Genomic DNA, 25,000 nt, shown 5'->3' on the forward strand with positions numbered 1-25,000 from the left:
TTCGAATAATTGTCAGATGTCTGCTAATTTATAATACTAAAGTTAGCCGAAATTTTTAATTTTTTTATTTTTTTTTCAATAATTAAATTAGAACAAAAAAATATTTTTTAAAAATTGCACTTACAGTTTTTCAAGTTTTTTACAAATAAATTTTTTTAAATAAAATTTTTTAATATTTTTTTTTAATAAAAAAAAATTCTAAAAATTTTTAGATATCGGCTAACTTAATTTTCATTGCTAATTTCAGTATCATTATTTTTAATGTTTGAAATAACATTATGGATAAAAATGTGTCTTCAGTGATTCCATGGTCATGGTAGTAAAAAATACTTTGTTAAAATATTACTGATCGGTGATCATTTATTAGAAACCTTACAACTTGTCATGTTTGCTGATATGATGCTATTTACGCTGTTCGTCAATGCGAAACAAGTAAAACGAGAATGACAATGTACAATCTTGGTTGGTTTTATAACTGCCCTATTTACTAGACCGAATAATCAAACTCATTACCGGCCCGGTTTGTTTAACAAATCAATAATAATAAAAATAATTACACTATTATTTAAATTTTAAAAATTTCACTGGACCGACTTAATTATTGATAATTTATATTTAATATTCTCAACAAAGAATCTTGAAAAGAAATCTTTTGTTTCATATTTTTAAATTCTATGCAGCTAAATTCCCAGATGATTCACCGCTAAAGTACATCAAGTTTATCTTATTTGTTCTCAAATTTCTCTTTGACTAAATTTTTAACAACCCAAACTGAATTTTTAATTTTATTTGTTATTTTAACAAGAGGTGTTTTAACAAATAATTTTATATTTTTTCAAGATAAAACTTCAAAAGACACGACAATGACCTTCAAATTTTGTTATCAATGAATAGTTATATAAAAAACAATAAGTACAGTGTAAGTAATAGCTTAATGGGTCTAATTAAAATTGATGTTAAAATTAACTTTTAATTAACAATAAAAGATTCTGAGAAATAATACCACCAAGTGATTTTTAAAACGTTTTAAGTAATTAATTGAATTAAAAAAATATGAAATTAGGAAAGGTCTCAACCGCATTAAGTATAATAATAGAAGTAATATATATTTTTTTAAACTTATATCATATATTTTCCCTTGAAAAATGAATCATCATACAAAAACCGTTTTCCTTATCTGTTTAACACGTGAAGGCTCTCGCGGAATTAACGTGTGTATCAAGCATTTAAATCAGTATGTGACAATGCATTCCTTTAGTGTAGCATCAAAAGTCATTAATTACCGTTATACATGTCCAGCGATTAACATTTTCGACATCAACAACAACAAAATCATTAAAACGAGTAAATAAAGTTCTATAAATAAAACGGAAACGTTGCTATTCTTCTTTTCTTCTCTATCTATTTTTCATTTAAATTAAACATAAAAATTTTCATTTCTTCCTGACTTTTCATCGGACACAAACGATACTTGACACGTAATCCGGACAAAGTCCTGAATTCTTTGATGTCGAGTGAGCATTTACAAAAGAAATAAAGAAAGAGTAAAAAAAAGTTAAATATGAGTATGTAAAGAGTTCTCTGGTCGTTGCGCGGTCATGAGTTTCATGACCGGAAGCACTTCTCGAGCCTCGACACTCCCATTTACATTGCCTCTGAACAAGAGCGAGAGTGATTGGTTCATTTTCTACGAGAATTGTGGATTTAATTTTTGCATAAAACATTATGCACTTGTACTAAATTGCCGTCATTAAATAAAATAAAACAATTATCAAATAATGACAAAAACATAATATTAAATTGAAACATTTTTCAGGTCATCCATCATTGGCAGAGTCAAAATGTCAAAGTATCCGGGGTCGATGACATGGTACTACTTCCTAAGATCACCGAGGATGCTATCATGGATAATTTACGCAAGAGATATATGGATGACTACATATACGTATCCTTTCATTAACAAATTATTTGTACTCTTCCTTTTCTACTTACTCCATCCACCTTTTTAACTATTATCATTATTATTGTAGTCTGAATGCTAATTCAACATTCAGAGGATTGAGTGTGAGAAACTCTCATCCTATAATCCTATGATTTAATTTTTTTACAAGACTCCTGACCTCAGTAAAGCTCTTGTGCCATTAAATTACATCATTTACTTTATTGTCAGTTATTATACACCACTACAAGTATATTTAACACTTTCCTTAATGTACTGATAATTAAAATGATAATAATTAGACTTGCATTGGGCCTGTCTTGGTTTCTATTAATCCATTTAAACAAATGCCGTACTTTGGCGAGAAGGAAGTTCAAATATATCAAGGAGCTGTAAGTTAATTATAGTTACTTTTATTCTATGCAATAACAATAATTATACTACACTGTAAAAAATTACTGGTCTCTTCGGTATGGTGTGAAAAGTTTTTATAGTTTCACTGAACTAGGTGCTCAATTTTCTAATCATTAAAAACAATAATAAATTAAAAAAAAAAAAGTTTGACGCAATAATTTTTTACAGTGTACAAATTCTCGGTATTTAGGCTTGTATGTAATTAATATTCTACATTACAGGCCCCGTATGAAAATCCACCGCATATATACGGGTTGGCAGATGAAATGTACCGCAACATGTTGATAGACGTCGAGAGTCAATGCGTCATCATAAGGTTCGTGACAAGACCTCTGTTAATGCGAGATACATACATTTTATTTCTTATATGAATGTTGAGATGTTTATTGCTTTTTATTCTCCATTTCCTTGTAAATTATTTCTTGTTCTCATTGATTTAATCGTAAACATGAAACAGTGGTGAGTCAGGCGCCGGCAAGACGGTAGCTGCTAAGTACATAATGGCTTATGTTTCGAGGGTCAGCGGCGGCGGGGATCGTGTACAGAGAATTAAGGATATTATCTTGGAATCCAATCCTCTGCTCGAGGCGTTTGGTAACGCCAAGACTATTAGGAATAACAATAGTAGTCGATTTGTAAGTTAAACGTTTGTTTATCTTTATTGCCGATTTAAAGAGTGTGAAAATGTTAAAATTTTTTAATTTAGACACTTTTATCTTAAGTTTATCTATTTATGATTACTTATTTATTTATTAATCAACATACGCCTATCGGCAATATACATCAATAGAAATTATTTAAAATTAAATAACACTAATTAAAATTTAATTAAGAAAAAACAAGAAAAACTCTGTGTAATTTACATATAAATGAGTAATTGTTTTTTAGTATTTGACATAAATGCATTGAATAATTGTTTATTTTTTTTTTTAATAGGGAAAGTATGTAGAGATGCAATTTGGAGATGGCGGACAGCCTATCGGCGGTAAAATATCAAACTTCCTGCTCGAAAAATCACGGGTTGTCAAGCATAATGGCGGTGAGAGAAACTTCCATGTGTTTTATCAACTGACAGCTGGAGCAAATGAGCAGATGAAATGTAAGTAGTATAAAGAGACACGATACGTGCGTTGCTTTGGTGTGGGCTCTTTAAAGTTGTCGAGGCCACGAGCGAGGGATTCTCGTTAACTTTTTTCTCCCCTTGTCTTTGCTTGTTTCTACTTCGCACTGCAATTTCTGTACGTGCGCGTACATAATATAAGCCTGTTTGTTGTAGCGGAATTCGGCTTGAGAAACGAACTCGACGGCTGTGATTATTTAATGAATTGGGACGGTAATATTTGCCGTATGGGTGATCGAGGAAGTAGCAGTGATGCCAAAGATTTTCAAGAAACATTGAAAGGTAATCCAGTCAATTTGTCAGTTGATAACTTTTTTTTATTTTCTAATCCAATAATCTTATCAAGAATGATTAAAAATTCTTTGTAATCATTTCAATCTAATTTAATTAATTTTGAACTAGATATATGGATAAGTCTAGCTGGACATTGAACAACAACTTAGATTACTAAATAGTTGTTATTTATAATTTATGATATGAAAAAATATAATTAGTTGAGAGACGAACGGTAATTAGCGTAAAATGTTTTAGCTTTGAGCGTTATGGACATCAAAGAGACCGAAGTATCTAATATACTACGCCTGGTAGCTGGGATTCTTCACATAGGGACAATTAAGTTCCGAGAAAACGGAAATTACTCCCAAATTGCAGATCCAAGAGGCAAGAAATTTATACTGTATATTAAAACTATTTATAGTTACCCATACACATTAATAAATATTTTATTATTATTGTAAATATTTAATATTTCAGTGCTAAGATTGCCGGCATATTTGTTAGGTATATCAGCAGAAAAATTGTCCCATAAACTGATATCACGTGGATTTGAGTCGAAATGGGGCAGTCAGTCTGAGTCTGTAGATGTAACTCTCAATGTCGCTCAAGCACTTTATACCCGCGATGCTTTAGCCAAGGACATATACGCTCGACTCTTTGATTATCTAGTTAAACGAGTGAATTCGGCAATGATGACAACTGGCGATGCATTTGAAATAGCAATCCTTGATATATACGGATTCGAAATATTCGAGACAAATGGCTTTGAGCAATTTTGTATAAACTTTGTCAATGAAAAGTTACAACAAATATTTATCGAGCTGACCTTGAAAGCTGAGCAGGTAAATTGTCACATTAATTAGATAATAATAACAATAATTATCCAAGACCTTAATTACTTTAAATAATTGTACATCTGTTAATTAATATATTTTTTGTCTACTTAAAACAGGAGGAGTATGTCGCAGAAAATATTAAATGGACACCGATAGATTACTTTAATAATGCTGTTGTTGTTGAGCTACTGGAAGGTAAACGACCTCCCGGTATTTTCCTAGTCCTTGACGACGTTTGCGCAACTCTTCATGGTGGTAGTGATGCTGCTGACGGTGATTTACAAAAGAAATTATCCGTTGTTGCCAGTAGTCACGCTCATTTCCACGCTAACGGCGATGGTTTTGCAATCTTGCACTACGCTGGCCAAGTTATTTACTCAGTTGACGGATTTTGTGACAAAAACCGGGATGTTTTATTTACTGACCTGATAGACCTCATGCGTACCAGTACTAATAGTTTAGTACAACTATTGTATCCACCGGAAGAGGAATTAACTATCAATAGTAAGACTAAAACACTTAAATCGAGACCAACTACAGCGGGCAGTAAAATTCGCAATCAAGCGAGTCGGCTCGTTGCTCAGTTGATCAAGTGTACGCCTCACTACATCCGGTGTATTAAACCGAACGAGACTAAAAAACCACGTGATTGGGATACGCTGAGAGTAAAACATCAAGTTGAGTACTTGGGCTTGAAAGAAAATATACGTGTAAGAAGAGCTGGATTTGCTTATAGACGTCCGTTTGCTAAATTTTTACACAGATACGCTATTCTAACGCCTCAAACTTGGCCATACTGGAGAGGAGATGAAAAACGCGGTATCCAATGGATCATGTCCAGCATTCAGATCGATGAGACACAGTACCAGCTTGGTAAAACAAAAGTTTTCGTCAAAGCTCCAGAAAGTTTGTTCATGCTCGAGGAGGCTCGAGATCGTAAGTACAATTATTACGCCCGTGTAATTCAAAAAGCATTTAAAAAATATTTTGCTCGTAAACGGCAAGAAGCTGAAAAGCAAGCGGCTACTGATTTATTGTACGGACACAAACAACGTAGACGCGCGAGTTTAGAAAGAAACTTTGTCGGAGATTATATTGGTCTGGATAGTAGACCAGGTATTAAAAATCTTCTCGGTCGTCGGGATAAAATATTTTTCGCAGAAGTTGTTAAGAAATATGATCGACGTTTCAAAATGTGCCGTAGAGATTTAGTACTTACTGGTAATTGTTTATATTTAATTGGCCGAGCAGAAAAAACTAAAAAAGATCCAGGAGCAAGAAGACAACGATTGAGTGAGGAAGTCATCAAGCGAAAGCTTACCTTTGATCAAATAAGTCACGTGTCACTAAGCACGCTGCAAGATGATTTTATAATAATTCATGCAAAAGAAGACTACGCTAGTTTATTGCAGCTTATGTTTAAAACAGAATTTTTGTCTGCATTTAGTAAAAAATACTTTGAACAACTGGGTCACGCTTTGAACATTAGATTCAGCAATAACTTAGAGTTTAAAGTTAAAAAGGAAGGATGGGGTGGCGGAGGAACGCGACAAGTTAAATTTTCAATGACCGGTTACGGCGACGAAGAGACGTTAAAGATAAACGGAAAAATCCTGAATGTTATTATCGGTCCCGGTATGCCATCGACATCGAGACCATCGCGTTTATCTGGCGCCAGAACAACTGGCACACGTTCATTCAATAATAATAATAATAACAGTAATAAGTCGATTAATCAAAGCAATAGTAATGCTTATCGACCTACTGTTGGAGGAGTAACATCGAGCAATATTTACGATAACGCCGATACAATAGGAAGTAGACCGCCCATCCCATCATCAACTCCCCGTGCGTCACCAGCTGCTGCTGGTGCACCAATTAATACTCCCGTTATTTCCTCGGGCTTACGACCCGCACTGCCTCCAAATCGACCAAATATCCGGCCTGTGCCGCAGCATAATCACATTAACAACGGTAAAGTCCCCGCTCTGTCAGCGACACTCGGGAAAATTTTGACTAATAATCCTACAGGTGGTCCACGTGTCGGATTGATAAGAGCACCACCACCTCCTTCCGATCCGGCACCACCGAATCAGCCAATTATTTATCCAGGTTACAATCCTATTAATAATCAAAGACTGTTGATTAATCAAGACAATAATCAAATAAGTAATAGTAATAATGAACGTAGTGTTAATGGAAGTAATCATAGTTATAGTAATAATAATAGTAATAATAGATTTTCTGGAGGACATATAAATCAGTATGAAGATCCTAACCAGAGACTAGCAGCGACGCTTCATAATGCGAATAGAAACAAATTACCACCTAGACCACCTCCAGTATCACATTTACCTAAAGTAAAAGCTCTCTATGACTACCAGCCGCAAGATTTGGATGAACTAGGTCTCAAAGAAGGTGACATTGTTGAAGTTTTGATGGAACATGAAGGCGGTTGGTGGCACGGAAAATTAAAAGGAAAAACTGGACTGTTTCCTTCAAATTATGTTGAAAAAATATAAATTTTTGATTATTTACATATAAACAGATTGTTAAAATTTAAGTAGATTTATTATTAATGTTTAATAATTAAATAATTATTCCAAAGAGATGCTCCAAGCATCAAATATGCGGGTACGTGCATAATAAAATATGTACACACAATAAATAAATGCATGTATATAATTAATAATTAAATAAATTGACAATTCGTTTAATTGTTTGTCACATCACACCGTATATTTGCACCGGATAAAAGTATGATATACATAATAAAATAAAACTTATACATTAATATTATTATTACAATACAATAATAATATAAAATATTTAAATAAAATAATATATTTAAATGACAATTTATTATCATATCCATCGACGGCAGAAACACTAAATTGTCTGATAATGATAATGATAAGTATTAATAATAGTTAAATAACAAGTATCATAATATGTTAATAAATAATGTTATGATACTCGCGAAGCTCAAGTCTATAATTATCAATTATTGCATTGTATTGCTGGCGTCAATGAACATTTTTTATTATTGTTGTTATTAAATATATGACATTTACTCGATAAAATGAAATTTATAAGGTTTCATTTTACATAAACCAAGTACTAAAGTGCTAAATTAAAAAAAAATTGTAGGCGAGAGTGGCGGTATTTACAGAGATCACTCTTATAACTATTGTTTTTATTTCAATTAATTTACTGAATAGTGGTAAGTTAACTATTTAAAATCTATTAGTCACTCCAAGTATTTACAGCGTATAGACCAAGTGTCAAGATTTATAAATAAGCTCTCACATCAGCGTACAATTGATGATACAATCCAATGCATACGGATTTATTAAAAATTTCAATGTTATCGACAATCTTATTGATCATAAATATCGATATAAAAATTTTTAATTTATTTCGCATGAATTTATAGTATTTATAATAAATGTCGCAATTACAATCGAAGCTTTTAAAATGGTAATCAAAGAGACTGCGGTAGTAGCTTATGTACGTGATACATAAAATTAGTAGAATGTGAATGTTGACTTTTTTAATCTTTATATATTGGTGTAATTGTTTTTACTACAACGAATTAACAATGTTAAAAAATTTGGCATAAATTGTGATTCAACACATTCAATTAGGCAAATTAAAAAAATATTTCCATCTTTTAATATTTTTTTCTTATAATAATTTAGAGCAAAATATACATACTTAATAATAACTTTGTTACTTTCTTTCTCTCTTTATTTTTTAAATTAATTTTTTATCAATAAACTATAAAAAAAAAGAAATAATAATAATATAGAAAAAATTTTTAACAGTCATTTAGCAACAGTCATCGTGGGTAGAAAAAAATTCAATTGTGAGCAATGAAAAATATAAATAATTCACTCTTTTCAATTATTCGCATGCCTAGAATATAAATCTACACGCATGCCATTTATTTAAATCATCTGTCATATCTTGACGATTTTATGGCACAGATTTGAGTATGTCGATTATTATTTTAACTAACCTTGTTTTAAAGATTATCGGACGAATTCAGTAATATTATAATTTATTATTATTATTAATAAAGATAGATTATTATTCTAAGCCGAATACTCCCGATCCAAATTCTTGAAGAGTGACTAATTTTTGATTATTACTTCTTCACCATAATATTTTATCGGTATGAGGTCTCATACCATCAGAGAAAATTTAGGTGAAATTCACAATTAAAATTCGTTTATCGACAATTATTGTTAGAGAAAGATGTAATTTTTTACTCAGTGTAACTTTTTCAATAACTGAATAAATAATTCAGACAGCCCAGACCAGGACTCGAACCTGGATCTTTTGGTTACGCGCCAAATGCTCTACCAAATGATCCAGGTTCGAGTCCTGGTCTGGGCTGTCTGAATTATTTTTTCAGTTATTGAAAAAGTTACACTGAGTAAAAAATTACATCTTTCTCTAACAATAATTGTCGATAAACGAATTTTAATTGTGAATTTCACCTAAATTTTCTCTGATGGTATGAGACCTCATACCGATAAAATATTATGGTGAAGAAGTAATAATCAAAAATTAGTCACTCTTCAAGAATTTGGATCGGGAGTATTCGGCTTAGAATAATAATCTATCTTTATCAATAAACACCGATGGTTCGAGTCAAATATATATGTATATATATTATATAGTATATATAATATATATGTATATATGTACATATAGATATTTTAAATACCTTAAATTATTATTAATGTTATTATTATTATTATACTGGTCATCCAGTTTGTACCAGTCAAATATTTTTATTTAAGTATAACTAAGTAATTAAGAAATTTTATTTATTAATTATTAGACTGCGTTTGCAGTATTGAACAACCTATACTACACGGGAATCCGTTAGTACTTTAATTATCGTTTTTTTTTTTTTTATTTTTTATATTTAATATAATTAATTACTAACTAACTAATGAAAACTAAACAATGTTTCTTTATATCGAATAAATTTAATAACGTAGTGAGAAAACTAAAGCCTTTAAACAAGCAACAGCGGGTAAAAAAAGTTTACTTTTATAAAATTATCAATCCTTGCACCGATTTATAAATGATTTTTTTTTTAATATTGTAAGTTTTAAATTAATCACTAACACATCACGATTCATGCAACGTATTTTTATCATTTTCTTTGGCAACTCCATTAGCAAAAAAAAATAATTGAATATTTATTGCTATATAGTATTACTATTCACTGTATCACGCAATTTTTATTTCGTTGCGCTAAACCAGCACGTGATAAATCACGTTCGATCTCGTCATCATCTTCGATTCTGTAGTAAACAAAAATAATATACATCAATGATTAATCATGCGAAGAACAGTAAGATAAAAATAAAAAACATATATTTAAAACTTACGCTCTTTCTTGCGTATCTAAATGGTGGACTAGTTCATCTCTTTTATTAACGATAGAAACTAGTTCTTCAAGTAAAAGATTTTCTCTTACTTTCTGCTCGGCTGTTTTCTGCCAATCCTCAACAGCAAGTATACTTCGTAACTCACGATTTAATAATTCAAAACGTCGTTCCAGGTCATCTTCTTTTTCTCTACAGATAGATTAAAAATTTATTATTAGTTTTTTAATATTTATTTCTAAAGACTGGTTGTTTTTAATACTTTATCAATTTTAAGTTAATTGGCTATCCAGTCTAATACAACAATTTTTATTTATTTGTAATATTTTTTAGCCTGTATTTCCCTCCAGGCATATACAATTTAACCACATTTCATATCTAAATTTGTCACTAAAGATAAATTTGGCTGAAAAAATAATTCGGACGGCCCAGACCAAATATTATGAATAAATAAAAATTGTTGTATTAGATTGGATAGCCAATTAACTTAAGGGGTTAGGGGTAGTCAGAATTTAAAAAAAATTAATTTTTTTTGCATTCTCTTTAAGTATAATTAAGATAATATCTTAAAAATGTTCTCTGAAAATTTGAAATGAATCCGACAAATACTTTTGGAGTTATTCGACAAATAACTAAAGGCGCCCGGGTACTCCAGAACGCTCGAGAGCAGGTAGCTCTCGAGAGTGTAAAACTTTAAATGCGTTTTTCTCAAAACTATATTTTTTGAACTGGTGACCACTGTAACTTGAAAACCGCTCATTAGATTTTAATGAAATTCATACAGCTTTTGAAAAACATAAAAAACTAGTGCCTGATCGAAGGATTTTTTTTTCAAAAATTTCAATTTTTTATAAACAATTAACTGTTGGTTTTCCCCGAAAATAACTGTTTATAACTGAAAAATTTCCTGAAGCCGCCAATTTGTTAGTTATTTTTTAAAAAAAAAGGCTTCGATCAGGCACTAGATTATCTGTTAATAAAACTATTTTTTTTGTCCGATTGATTTTATATGAATCTCCAAGGATTTATGATGGTCACCGCAAGGACCATTTGTTAAAACGCGATCAACACAAACAGCCGTAACTTTTGGAATTATTAATTTTTTTTTCCAAATTTTCGTGAAGCCAAATCAAAATATTGTGTAATGATGCCATATTATTACTTTTATAAAGTAAAATGATTTATTGGCAAAAAAAATGATTGAAAATTCTCATTTTTTCCTGTCTCTGACTACCCCTAACTCCTTAAAATTAATAAAGTATTTATTGTTATTGTTCTATTTAGAGCAAAAATAATAAATAGATATCATAAATTTATTATTTATTAAAGCTACTTACAAAATGTTAAGCTGCATTTGCCGTCTTAACAAAGCATTCTTTTTATTAACAAGCGTGAACCATAGTGACATGAGTCGTTCAGTGTCATCTTCATTATCACTCTCCATTGCGGCTCGTAATTGTTTTTCAAGTTTCGCCGCCTGTATGTCTATTTGGCTTTGTTCTCTTTCTAAAGCCTCTAATTCATTTTGGATATAAGACGTCATATCTTTACCCAGCTACAAATAATAACAGTAATTAAATCAAATAAATAATTCTATTCTTCAATAAATCTAAAAATAAATAAGTAATAAATTTATTTTTACCCCTCGAATTGTCTGTGGGCTTTTTTCCGGGCTAATTTTATCAGGTGAAATTCTCTCGATTATTTTATTGTAAGAATACATGGGTGAATTATTTTTTTTATCACTATCAATAGCGCTGGCATTAGCCAGTATATTTCCATTATATTCAGACTGCAAAAATAAAAACGAGTATTGTTAAATATCATTACGTGCCGAATTAACACATTTTAAATGTAAGATAACACCTGCCTTTATACTCAAACGATCACCGGGTGTTGAAGGAGTCATACTACGTCTCGGACTATTATTTTGATCATCGGTAGATCGTCTATCACTATTGTTATCATCGCCGAGCTGACTTGGAGTTAAAACAACACCCATCCGTGCCTCGGCAATCAGCCGACGTGCTCGCTCACGCAGCTGCTGTTGCCGATCGTCCTCATTCTGAGACTGAAATTATTTAATTGTATTATCTATATTATTAAGAGAATAAACAAAATTTTGTGGCCAGTGTATTTATATGATAAAATGGATTTTTATGGTTAAATTTTCTATCGTTGGAAAAGTCTTAACCTGGAGTTGTGCCTTTTCATGGCTTCTCTATCTCTAGATACATAATTAAGAAATGACCTTGTATCTTGTAAACTATTGACATTTTTTAAGATATAAGCTCATCTCGATGTTACACTCGTCTAGACCTTTCATTCAAGTACCCACATCATTTTTTCCTATATTTATATATATTATATATATGTATATATGAAAAATATATCAAAAATGCATGTGAGTACTCAAATGAAAGCTCTTGATGAGTGTAACATCGGGATGAGCTTATATCTTTAAAATATATATTATATATATGTATATATGAAAAATATATCAAAATCCATATGGGTGCTCAAATGAAAGCTCTTGATGAGTATAACGTCGGGATGAGCTTATATTTTTAAAAACGTCAATAGTTAAAAAAGTACAGAGCAATTTAACAAAAGTAGTTATTTAATGAAACAAAATTTTATTTATTTATAGTTCACAAGTCACGGCAGTCACATAGTGACTGCAAGGTTGCTAGTATGTATTATAAATTTAGCAAATTAAATAATTAATAAGTAATTAAGACTCACATCAACGGGACTTGAAACTGGCGAAGACATTGCTGATGTTTTAGATTGACTTCTGGCTTGCTCCAAGAGTTGTCGTGCACGCTCTCTCAGCTCGTCATGTCGAGTGACCAGCGGCTGTTTAAACAAATAAAAATAACATGATCTATTACTTTCTTTATATTCAACTGTTTCTTTTGTTAAAAAACAAGTGTCTTTGTTCTCTAATTCAAATAATAAGTGACTAGACAATTACATGCTGTGATCGTAATTCGCCGTGCAATGGAGAGAGACCACGAGGACCTTCTGAATTAGCTCGAATAGCTCGATCAATTATTTCCTACATTAAAAAAAACAAAACAAAAACAAATAATGACAAAAAAAAAAACTATGTACACTAATGTTCAACATAACAAACATAAAAAATGATAACAACAATAATAATGACAATAATAACAGTAATATAGTAATAAATTCGTACGTCTCGTGGAGAGGTCGGTGACTTGGTGATAGAAATCGATTGAGACCACTTGTCGTCAACAACTTGAATATTTTCATCTTCATCGTCAGATCCAAATGGATCCGTTAATTGACGTCTCGTCATGAGAATTGGACGTTGTTGAACGTGAAGTGACCGTGGTGGAGATTTACTCTGGATTTATAAAAATAAAATATAATAAATTGGCTATGGAAAAATTAAATAACCAATGACGAACCTTTTCTCTGGTATATTTTTCTTTAGTAGGCGATAAAACTTTTCCCAAGATACTTTTTGAACTTGCGAGAATAATGTCCTTGACGTCTTTAACACTAGACGGTGATTTGTCTTTGCCTGGTTCATTATCCTGAATATCAGTATTTAAACTAAGATGCAATTTATTTTTCAACGATTCACCACAAGTTTCATCTCTTTTATAATCAAACGGATTAGACCGTCTGTTTGTATTAGTATCACCACTTTTATTGCTTCTCTGCTCAATATTTTCCTTTTTCCGCATATTAATGATCTCCTGACCGAATAATTGTACACTCACCTCGGAATTATTGTCCGTATTGAACCTACCAATCATATACGATGACTCGTCTGCGGTTTTACCGATTTGATGAACCTATTTTTTCATACACACATACATAAAAAAATGATCATTCAATAATTTACTATTTCATTATTTATGGAAGTATGTGCGTGTACGTGTATTGAACATTGACTTACCTCTAATTCATGACCAGTAAAATGGGCTCTTAATTGGTACAAATACGTCATTACCGCTAGCTTATCCGGTACAGTTAGTATGTCCATGTCAGCTGGTTCTATAACACGTGGAATACCGAGTGCTTCCCCCGCGTCAAACGCCTTTTTGCAATTACCCTTGACGTCATGTGGCAACAATGAATCCACGTCGCTGAGAAGTAATAAATTACAAGCATAAATATAAATATTCCATAGTCTAATTTTAAATCACAAAAGCAAATGAGTTCTACGCAATGTCACAGACAAAGACGTAAATTTAAGAAAAAAAAATGAATAAAAATAGAATTATTGTAAATTATTACATAAGGTCAGGTCTAAAGTGATGAATTATTGCGCAAAACGCCATTCCATTACGCCACGACGTCGTTAGATTTGTAACTTTAACGCCTGAATAATTGCGTGTAACATCTTTACACCACTCTAAAAGATCTTGACCCGGTGTTATTTCTCGCATACGTGGTGCACATGTTTCATTTTTTTTCAAGTCCAATGGTTGTAGCTTTGATCTCATTGAAGCGTTTTTACTAAAAAAACAAACAAAATAAATAGATAAAAATAATTTTAATTCTTATTTAGAATCATTAGTTCTTTAATTTAAGTAGAACAATGAACTAAATATTATTTTATTGTCTTTAAAAATAAAAATAAAACAAACGTACTCGTTTTCAACGGCGATCTCATCTTTAATAGGCGATCTGTCCTTGATATTATCAGGGATAGCCGTTAAACTGACATCACGTGTTACACTAACTTGATCGTTTACCGGTGTTGCATCGTCTTTAACTAAGCTAGCCACTAAAATATTAATTATAATTTATAATTATAATAATAGTTATCACCTACTATATCTACGCAAATAATCAAATATTTATTTCATTAGTAGATAAAAAAAAACCTATAATTAAATATTTTACCGCTTATCGGAGTACTTGGCATTTCGTTTTCAGTCAGACTGTTCGTCATCATTTCTAGTTGCGTTGAAATATCAAGAATTTCGTCTAAATTCTTTAGCGATAACTCCTCGACATCCTCAGGGATATCTTCATTATCAAAGTCATCTAAAGGCGCTATATCGCTGTTATTGTTTACAGACATCAAGCTGGCCATACTTTGCATATCTTCATCTCTATTTCATACATAAACAAATCAAATATGTATATATTATCATCACCATTATTATTATTATAATTATTAGTAAATGCTGAGTAATATGATCATTAGTGATGATATACATGTACTTGAAAAAAAATAGCTAGTGATTACAGATTAAGAGTAACATATAAATATATCTTACGTAGCTTTGCCTTCTCGAAGGAACACACACGATAACGTGCACTCCAACGTAGCACGGACTATTTTTTTCGACGTTGGTTTGAGATCTAATTTGAGCTGTTGCTGACTTGATTCCAGGGTCGCATATTTCTTCATATTAATATTTGTTGCCGCGACGTGCCTTCTTTTTCCCGTTGGAGAGACCTATTCAATATTAAATTAGAGTATTCCATGAATAAATTAAACAATCAATCAGTCAATTAAACAATTTAAAGTATTTATTACATCTTCAATGACAAAAGTCCAGTCCTTATCCTCTAGCTCATGAGTACGTGGGTCTTTAAAAAGTGTTACGGACACAGTGTGGTTATCAGGAACAGCCCAACTGACTATTCCGATCATTGGATCACTCAAACAAGGCTCCCATTCTAATGGGTCTGAGCTGACTCTTCTACTTCTCCTTGTCCAAACAACACTCAATTTATTGGGTCTCCTAAATAATAGAAAAAAAAAAGAATATTTTTTTTTTTTATTAAAAAAATCAATTACGATTTTTCTGTAATTTAATAATAGACATGAGATATAATAGTAATAAAGTTTTAAAAATAAATTACGACATCTTTATTATTTAGAAAGTTTATCTCACCATTTAGATGTTGTCTCGAGAGTAAGTTCATGATAAGAGACGGTGAACTGGAACTTGGCAGCTCTCTTGTTCACCCTCTGCAATCTTTTCCACACTGAACTCATTATTCAAGTATTCTTCAACAATACCTTATCACAGAATAAAATTAATTAATTAATTAATTTATTTATAAATAAATGATTTACTGTAAAATAAAAGAGAGAGTACTAAAAATTGAACAAACCAAAAGAAGCAATCACTGTTTCGTCATTTCTTAAATTGTCAAGGTCACTATAATTTTTTATCTCATTCACAGATTATTAATAAAAAAAGTTCACCAGCCACTAGTTGAAATAATAATAATAATAGTCAGTGACTATATATGTAGAATAAACTTGAAGATGTAAGCTTACAAGTTAATATTTAGTTAAGCGTAACAATCGATTATTGATAGCTAGTTTCCTGTTTCCTTCACGACCTCGTAATTATCCTTCAACCTTCATCCTTGGTATCTTCAGTTTTTTTAGTCTATTTATCATGGGTTATATATAAACTTAAACATAATAACTTAAGACAGGCCCAACCGGACGTAGTTAATTTTTTTCAATGGCGACTATCCTTCAATGTTGAACTTATTGCAAATAAAAAAAATATATCACTACAGCTATTGTTTTTAAACCTGTAAATATATATAACCACGTTTATTTTCAGGTGTCTCTATCACTGCACTGTCAGAACCAGTACGTCATGCTGATTTCAATGAACTTCACTTACTGAACATTCTAGTCATCAGAGTTGTACATACATTACACACTCTTTGCTCTTGTCATACTCGCTTGCAGCTCTCGCGTACCTCGATCACTGTTCTTTTATTACTGAAAAAAGAAATCAACGAATTATACATACAGTTTATATACATATATACATCGACATACGTACGTGTGTGAAATACATGCGCGTAATTCTACAGTTTGTTCCGCGGCCAATGAGACAGCTGATTATCGTCCAACTTCAACTACCGTAACTGACTGGCTTACTCTACCTTGTCTTATAAAATTAAACATAAGCTATGAAAAATAATTAGTGTGAAATCACTGGCTGAATCAATTCAACTAGTATAAACACTTGCACGGGCACTGACTGCAAACTTTACATTTAGAATTGCAAATGTCAAAATTCATTTTTTATTGTTGTTGGTTAAGAAGAAGTTTATATTGTTGATCGAAAGTGGTAAGTCGGAAAGTGACCACAATTCAAATCGCTAGGTGGCAGCACAGTAGGCATTTTTTGTTTCAGAAGAGATTTTGAATATCAGACAAGTAGAAGCTAAATCATCATACGATGAAAAATGATTTTGTAAAAAGATAAAACTTATTGATATTGTGATAATAAGTTGTTAAAAAAATGATATCGTTACAAAAAACTTACCCGAGCAAACATAATAGTTGAATTTCTATGAAATCTACTAAAAAGAGTATGGAAAAATAATAATATGATACTAAAATTAGCCGACACTCAACAATTTTTTATTTGTTTTATTAATTAAGTCAGAACTAGAAAAATATTTTTAAAAAATTGCACGCATAATTTTTAAAATTTTCTGCTTGTAAAAATTTTTCTTTTAATTTTTTAAAAATTATTTTTCAATAAAATAAATTATGAAAATTTTTAAATGTCGGCTAATTTAATTCTCATCTGAAATCAACAGACATCTGTCAATTTTTTGGATTTTTTAATCAATTAAATTATAAAACAAAAATTTTAATCAAAAGAATATGATAGCGAAGTTAGAAGACATTTATAACATTTTTTTTTTTATTAATTTAATTAGAATTAAAAGAATATTGTAAAAAATTCCATGCATTGTTTTTTAAATTTTCTATATATATCTTGAATTTCTTTAAAATTTTTTCGTTATAAATTTTTCAATAAGAATTCTAAAAATTGTCAGGTGTCTGCTAACTTTATTTTCATAAAAGAATCCATATCTAGAAATAAGAAAAACTGGTAAATGCAAATTTTTTAAAAATATTTTTTTTATAATTGATTTATAAAAATAATAGAAAAAACTGTTAGATTTCTGCTAGTTATTACAATAATAAATAAGTTTGCATTGAAGAATCAATAATCTTCCTGAACAAAGATAGCTGAGTAAAGATCAACAATTCAGTTCGTCATGTTAAAAATCAATTTGTTGTTGAAGCAATATACTATAAATTTTTTGATCCAAAGATATTTATTGCTTTAGTTTGACAAATTGAATTAAAAAGTTTAGCGTAATTTTCCCAAAGGTATGTGATAATTACAAATGCAACGGTCTAACTTTATGACACCAATTAATAGAATTAATGAAGAACTAAAAAATTTATTAAATTTCTTTCAATCATATACAAAATCAATTCTGTACAAACAAATTTTACATCACATAATTATGATTTGAAATGAATTCTTTACTTAATAATATCCTTTGTAATCATAATTATCTACGTAGGATGCACCGTTGTGTGGGGCGTGAAGAGAATTCTTGTGAGGGGCATAAGAGTCATCGTGATGATCAGCGTAGTGAACTGGTTGCAAGTGAGCAACACCGTGGACTGGAGCAGCATGAACATGTCCGTGAGCATGACCATGAACTTCGTGGACTGGTTCTTGTTGGTGGTGTTCAACGAGATAAGTGGCATCATGGTGACCATCGTAGTGACCATGACCATCGTGGTGAGCATCATAGTGAGCATCGGGTTGAGCGTCATGAAGATCGTCGTGGTGGTGATCTTCTTCTTCAGCGACAGAAGGCAAAGGAGCAAGAGCTTGAGCACTTTCAGCAGCATGAGCAGCAGCAGCAGCAGCGTTGTTTTGAGCTAATTGAGCAGCAGCGGCGGCCTTGTCGTTGGCAGATTGAGTCGCAAGGAAGTCAAGACGGGCTGCAGCGAGTTGTTCATCAATAGTCTTGGCACGGGCCTTGGCCTGACCTACCATACTGGTCTGGGCAGCTAATTCAGCGGCAGCCTCAGCAGCAGCTTGAGCAGAGTGGTCAGCAGTTGCTTGAGCAGCGTTCAAAGCAGTGGTAGCAACCTGAACTTGATGCATAGCTTGCTGGGCTGCATTCCTAGCAGCAGCTGCAGCTCTCGCTGCCTGTTGAAGCTGCATCTTTTCACCATCAACTGCTACATGGGCGTCACGGGATTGTTGTTCAAGACCTGAAAGAATAATTTGCTTTCCAGCAAGTGCTGCGGCTGCTGTTGCTGCGGATTGGGCTGCGGCTTGGGCTAATTGGTTCTTCGCAGTGTAAGCAGCTTGTCCAGCGGCTGAGTGTTGTTGGCTGACTTGAGTTCTTGCTTGATCAGCAGCACCACGCGCGATAGAAACTAGGCCTCCGCCAACGCTGAACCCGGTTTTGTAATGAGTCGGGTGGGATGGAGCCGAGTAGCTGTCGAATTTACCAAGCTTAGCGTTTGGCAAGTCAGCCAGAAAGGCATATGCTCCATGATTAGCGTGCTCGTAGCCTTCGATATATTCGCGTGGTTTGCGAGCTTCTTTCCCCTGCTTTGCTGCTGGATTACCAAAGACCACACTCGTACATACCAGAGATAGAGTTAGCAGTTTGTACATTTTTTTATCTGCAACATTCGAATTAAATTATGTAATTAGTTTAATTCATAATTAGAAATTGAAATTCATTCTTAAGTATCTTGATCATGAATAAATTATTAGATAGTTAAGTGAACTAATTTTTTGTGAGAATATTTATTATTATTATTATATTTTTACCAGATGTACAGTCTGTTCCACAAACTTTGTTACATTTTTGTTTATATAATTGTCAATAACTCTTAAAAGGGAATCCTTTATTAAAAAAAAAAAGATTTAAAAAGATTCAAAAAAATTTGAGTTGACTGCTATATATAGATATACAGTTGCCTGGAGTGAATCTTTTCAAATCTTTTTTTTTTTTTTTTAATAAGGGATAATATTTGTTTACAATCTAACATTTTTCTTAGGAAATATGAAAACTTCATAGTCTTCTTTGTCACCTAATTTTTTGTGAAAATAAAAAATAGATAAGTTTTTAATTAATCAACTCTTATGTATGTTTTAGAAATCAAAATGATGAATTCCGAAGTAATTTCACCGAAATTTAGATAGCCGCATGGTCAATCACCTGTAACCATTCAATTATGGAATTGATTATCTAATCTGTTCTCGATCAACTACAATCATTCGTACCGAAGAATCGATTATGCCATAACTCAAGATTTTTTTCTAATTATATTTTTAATAACAGTTTATTACTATGCATGTATATCAATCATGGACTAACTTGTAACTTGTTCTCCAGATTATTTTTAAATTCACAAATCCATGTTATCGAGACATAACAGTGCTCGCGACGAAAGCGAGCTTATCCATGCGTAATTGGTATCACGTTATGATGCAAGAGATCGAGTGAGGGGAATTTGATTACCGGTTTACTTTATTTTGTCTAATAAACAATCGACATTGAATAATCAACAGTTTACTTAAGAAATATTTTTTTTTTTAATTGTTAAATTATTTAAGTGTAATTTTTTTTTTCTATTTACTCAATAACAAAGTAGCTACAATAAATGAACGTAAAAGTAAGTAATAATTGCTCTGTTAAATGCTAAACGATTTGTTTTTTATGAAATTTCTTGTGTTAACGGGTCTTGTCTTCGACCACGCCCTTAGTATTTGCAATATATTTATTACCTAATATGTTAGTTAAAACAAATGTGGGAGTAAAAGTACAAGTACATGTCCAAGTTTAAATGACAGAAAAAGTACAGAGTGGTGATATGCCATGCCAGTGTGTTAATGCATATCAATGCTAATATGTATTATAGCTAAGCTCGTGCCGATCGTGACTCGTACGTTCTTTATTGGGCGAAACTTATTATCTCAATCTAAAAGTTAGGCCTACTCACGAGCAAATACATTTACTTATACCTATGTGATATTATTGCAAATGTAGGAATTGAGATAGATATCTGTGTATGTATATTTAACAAACGCGTACACACTAACTGTTACTTGTCTTGTTGCGCTCTGAAAGTCGCTCTTAGCGAGAGTAAACGCCCGGTTTATGGATTTTTATTCTTACCATACAAGATATTGTATAATGAAAATGCATAAACTTGAGCCCGATGGGAATAAACATTTACTTGAGATAAATATTTTATGTATCACTTATCTAGTCTTTCATTATTACATTTTTACATTTTTTCTATTATAAGCTTACAGTCCTTTCAAATAGTTACAATCGACCTTCATTACCAATTACTTTTAAAACTTATAGAAAGGCGCTTAAAATTTGTAGGAGTAAAAATCAACGTATCCGTTAATCGTTTAAGTAATTGAGTGAATAATGGAAGTATTATGAATATTTTTATGACTGGTATAAATAACTAGTTTAGAAATGACATAAATATCTTTTATAATTTATCATTGAATCGACGCAAATATTACTTGAATAAATTTTCTAAGTAATTATCCGTGATTTTTACTTTTTTACTTTCAATTTAGTTTCACATTTTATAAAATTTTTTATTAGTTTACCGTTTGGTTTTGTACGCGAATTTTTTACACTTAATTAAATTAAATTAATTCTCTTCTTATTGATTCAAGGAAGTAAATTAAATGATTAGCTGTCAACGATTTTTATTTCAAATAAATCGATATTTTTTTTTAAGTTAATTAATTAAACTAATTAAATCTACGTCAATTTTCATAAATTCGATTACAATAATTTATTGATTAATATTTAAATACAAATAAATTAATAATTATTTTATACTTTTAATAAATTAATAATCATTTTTTACTTTCAATTATAAATATATATGAAGAAATAATTGTTAAAAATAATTTAATTGATTATTATTAATTTTTGTAAGTAAATTTTTAATATTATAATTTTAATTATAGTTTATAACAATGAACAATAAATAACTTACGTATTGTTACAGAATCAATAGATTAAAATGTTTGGCACGAGAAGAAAAATAAAAAAATACAAGGAAAAGTATCTGTCCTTTCACGAGGCGGGAACTAATACAAACTGATAGATAACTCGCCGATCCTAGGAGTTCTTATAGTCCCGCTGGTCCAGTTTGGCGGTTTGTTAGAGGCGAGGCTACGGAAGGGATTTACTATTGTAGACAGTGGACCTCCCAGCTTGTTTACAATTACATCTTATAGAATTTTTCTTCGAAAATGTCACCTAAACTTTAAGTATTGCATAATTTTACACTGTAATAAATATAATAACAGTGTTTGATTTTTTAATCATGTAAAATTATGATTAATTGAAATAAAATTTCAAATATTAAAAATATTTGAAATTTTAAGTTTATTTAATAGATTTTTAAGAGTTGAAATAATTTGTTATTAACTGCATGAAGAATTAATTTCTTAAAACTCCTAAATTAATTCAGCTTGATCTCTCAACACGAAACGTTTCAATCATATTCATTAAAACGTTTTGTTACAATTTATCTTGAATTAAGATTATATTTTTCTATAAATTGCAGATCATAGAATGAGTAATAACTTTTAGAAACTATTAAATATTATGTATTATACTCCGTATAACTACATAAATTGCCGTAGGTCCGGAGTACGTTTATCTATTGACGTACGTTGTGCTCTTACTTTCACACGGACCTTATAAATTTAATTATATATTATTCATTACAATAAATAATAGTATAATACTCATATTATAACAAAGCTGAATTAGCTGAATTACATATAACATGTAAAAGCTTAAAAGGTATCAAGTACCCACGATGAAGTCATACTTGACACGCTTACATCAATATTCTTTTTTGTGCAGCGATGAGATTCATATCTGTACCATATTAATTAATTTTACAAATTAAGAATGAAGTTATTAAATAATAAAGCTGTTTAAACAATTAGCAAAAAAAAATTAATGATTATGTCTGACTTCAGATTGAACAAAACGAGATTATGACAACCTAGACGTCAAGTTGATATGTCATGAGGAAACGGAGACGCTGGAGAAATATCCAGTACTTCCTGGCCCTTTATTTAGGTAACCCGGATTAATGAAAATTATTTTAATAAAACTACTAACCATTCTCATAGATTGCCTAATAGTGAACTAATAGTTGTGATTTATAAATTGATATAATATATAATTCTAGTTGCGCTGACATTTGGGAACTTGAAACGTGCTAAAGGAGCTGAAGCGCAGCAAAACGGAACAACAAATCGTGCTCGTGGATTAAAATCTATCGGAAATAATAACAATGGAAATAATCATTACAATCCACACTATTTAGTAAGTAAAAAGAATTAAAAAAAAAAAAAAAATATTAATACTTAATTAACAATTATAATAATGAGGTTGACTAGATCACAAACGCAATTTTGACAATTATTTCACACTTTATTGCTACGTTTCGTTGGACATTCTGACTTTTTCAGGCAATTTAAAAATACATACATCAAATAAATAAATTATTTCAATAAACTATCTCAAAAATACAAATTGTCAAATAAGTCTTAAAATTCATCATTACAATACGTATAAAATAATACAATATTCCATAAATAGATTGTAAAATTCAATCTAAACACTTTTAATTACATAAAATTTGTTTAAAAAAAAAAATTTTATAATATAGATAGGTATATAACAAAATCATCAACATACCATTAAACAATTTGTATTTTTGACATGATTTATTGAAATAATTTATGTATTTTTAGATTGCCTGAAGAATTCGGGATTTCTTTTTATTTATATTACTATACACATTAAAATTCATAATTTTATATGTTAAATTGCTGTATATTGCCGATTGGTGTCTGTACTTTTAAATAAATAAATAAATGTCCGACGAAACGTAGCAATAAAGTGTGAAATAATTGTCAACATTACGTTTGTGGTCTGATCAACCTAATTATTATAATTATAAATTCTCTTGGATTTGATTAGAACAATTATGAATTATTAACAGTTAAATAATTATATTACAGGATGAAAAACTTCGAAAAGTTCGCGATGTCGATGAAATGAGATTAAAAAGAATTGAGAAGAGAGATCAATCGGAGAAGAGCAGTGAGATAGTTAATAAAGCGGTAGAAGAAGCTAAAGCAGCTTCAGAAGCTCAAGGAATGGCTGCGCAACAGGCTGCTCATCAGGTAACTTTGATAGATTAATGATAATAAATTTTTACGTTAATTTATCTAATAATTAATTAACTAAGGAATTTATGCTTTAAATAGGTAAAGTCTCAATTAGCAGACAGAGCGATTCGTGCTGCAAAAGCCGCTGAAGCAGCATTGTCGGGTAAAATCGCTTTGTTAGAACAGTTGGGTGAAGAAACTAAAGAAGCGCAAATAGTGTTCCAAGATGGCAGTTTAGAGTTGGAACAAGTGCGAAAAAGTACGAATGCAGCTATACGCATGGCGCGTGACTCAAGACAGCAGGTTTTTAATTATAATTAACACCTCGAGCAGTGCGTATTGCTGAAAAATAAAATGAAATAATTAATGACAAATTCTTTTAGTTACAAATGTTGACCAAAGCTGTAAATATGGTGAAAACAAGTATGAGGAATGCGGATGTGTCTGTCGTCGGGGCTAAACGATCGCTGGCGAGCAAGCAAAAACTACTAGGGGCTGCGAAAAAACGCGTCGAAGACTTAGTCGAACGACTGCACGTCGCAGAAGATGATCTTATGAAAATACGTAGTGTTGCCATTAAAGCCCAAGAATTTGCTCGCAATGCAAGAGCTAAAGTTGATCGTAGCATTTAGTATAATTTCATTAATAAATTCATTTAGTTACATTCAGTATTATATATACATGAATGTATTAATCAATCAAATAATTAAGTAGGCTATGAAGAAACAAATGACTCTCGCTAATAAACGTCATTAATGGGTTAATAAAAAAAAATTACCGACTTACTTTAAATATGAGAATGCTATGTGTTTTATTTACTGTCTTTTTAATTGATAATACGTTAAAAGTTGCAGCTAACAGTGTCCGAGAATTACGAGAAACAGGTGAGGTGAGGTAAATTTTTTCGAGCATTGAATACGACACGTTTTAATTTCAATGTTTTATTAAATAAATATACTTAA

General features: G+C 30.9%; 4 protein-coding genes across 7 annotated transcripts; 2 read left to right on the forward strand and 2 right to left on the reverse strand.

The window, feature by feature from the left end:
- Positions 1-1,816: 1,816 nt before the first annotated feature.
- Positions 1,817-7,879, forward strand: LOC123273643 (unconventional myosin-Ie-like; the record flags this gene model as incomplete). Its single annotated transcript, XM_044741081.1, is given in 9 exon segments — positions 1,817-1,945; positions 2,242-2,331; positions 2,575-2,669; positions 2,811-2,988; positions 3,290-3,452; positions 3,630-3,755; positions 4,005-4,133; positions 4,227-4,591; positions 4,702-7,879. Coding segments are annotated over 9 exon segments (3,681 nt in total), but the record flags the coding sequence as incomplete, so codon positions are not given.
- Positions 7,880-9,572: 1,693 nt separating this feature from the next.
- On the reverse strand, positions 9,573-16,976 carry LOC123273644 (EH domain-binding protein 1). 4 transcript variants are annotated; one of them, XM_044741084.1, is made up of 19 exons: positions 16,795-16,976; positions 16,638-16,738; positions 16,108-16,542; positions 15,885-16,012; positions 15,524-15,731; positions 15,261-15,442; positions 14,881-15,092; positions 14,626-14,761; positions 14,269-14,490; positions 13,928-14,117; positions 13,431-13,823; positions 13,196-13,366; positions 12,971-13,054; positions 12,739-12,852; positions 11,864-12,064; positions 11,636-11,785; positions 11,331-11,548; positions 9,997-10,185; positions 9,573-9,909 (listed from the first exon to the last, which is right to left on the reverse strand). In XM_044741084.1, the coding sequence occupies exons 4-19, from the start codon at positions 15,986-15,988 to the stop codon at positions 9,828-9,830; spliced, it is 2,856 nt and encodes a 951-aa protein (XP_044597019.1). In that variant the 5' UTR covers positions 15,989-16,012; positions 16,108-16,542; positions 16,638-16,738; positions 16,795-16,976; the 3' UTR covers positions 9,573-9,827. The 4 variants fall into 4 exon arrangements, with proteins under 4 accessions (XP_044597019.1, XP_044597017.1, XP_044597018.1 ...); XM_044741082.1 differs by having other exon boundaries at positions 16,108-16,207; positions 16,277-16,738; XM_044741083.1 differs by having other exon boundaries at positions 16,108-16,738; positions 16,803-16,894.
- Positions 16,977-18,208: 1,232 nt separating this feature from the next.
- Positions 18,209-21,957, reverse strand: LOC123273645 (cilia- and flagella-associated protein 91). Its single transcript, XM_044741086.1, has 2 exons — positions 21,836-21,957; positions 18,209-19,480 (listed from the first exon to the last, which is right to left on the reverse strand). Exon 2 carries the CDS (start codon positions 19,470-19,472, stop codon positions 18,318-18,320), a length of 1,155 nt encoding a protein of 384 aa, XP_044597021.1. The 5' UTR covers positions 19,473-19,480; positions 21,836-21,957; the 3' UTR covers positions 18,209-18,317.
- Positions 21,958-22,006: 49 nt separating this feature from the next.
- On the forward strand, positions 22,007-24,968 carry LOC123273646. The gene is made up of 6 exons (XM_044741087.1): positions 22,007-22,112; positions 22,836-22,938; positions 23,051-23,187; positions 23,889-24,053; positions 24,138-24,341; positions 24,422-24,968. Exons 2-6 carry the CDS (start codon positions 22,884-22,886, stop codon positions 24,668-24,670), a joined length of 810 nt encoding a protein of 269 aa, XP_044597022.1. The 5' UTR covers positions 22,007-22,112; positions 22,836-22,883; the 3' UTR covers positions 24,671-24,968.
- The last annotated feature ends 32 nt before the right edge of the window (positions 24,969-25,000 follow it).

Source organism: Cotesia glomerata, unplaced genomic scaffold (assembly GCF_020080835.1).
Source record: "Cotesia glomerata isolate CgM1 unplaced genomic scaffold, MPM_Cglom_v2.3 scaffold_112, whole genome shotgun sequence".
NCBI classification, from domain to species: domain Eukaryota; kingdom Metazoa; phylum Arthropoda; class Insecta; order Hymenoptera; family Braconidae; genus Cotesia; species Cotesia glomerata.

Coding starts and splice junctions, on each gene's coding strand:
- LOC123273646 (XM_044741087.1), top strand. CDS start 22,884: ATGAGGAAACGGAGACGCTGGAGAAATATCCAGTACTTCCTGGCCCTT. Junction 22,939..23,050: donor CTTCCTGGCCCTTTATTTAG/GTAACCCGGATT, acceptor ATATAATTCTAG/TTGCGCTGACATTTGGGAAC. Junction 24,342..24,421: donor CGCGTGACTCAAGACAGCAG/GTTTTTAATTAT, acceptor AAATTCTTTTAG/TTACAAATGTTGACCAAAGC.
- LOC123273645 (XM_044741086.1), bottom strand. CDS start 19,472: ATGTACAAACTGCTAACTCTATCTCTGGTATGTACGAGTGTGGTCTTT.
- LOC123273644 (XM_044741084.1), bottom strand. CDS start 15,988: ATGAGTTCAGTGTGGAAAAGATTGCAGAGGGTGAACAAGAGAGCTGCC. Junction 13,055..13,195: donor CACCGACCTCTCCACGAGAC/GTACGAATTTAT, acceptor TTTTTAATGTAG/GAAATAATTGATCGAGCTAT. Junction 12,065..12,738: donor CAGTTTCAAGTCCCGTTGAT/GTGAGTCTTAAT, acceptor AAATAATTTCAG/TCTCAGAATGAGGACGATCG.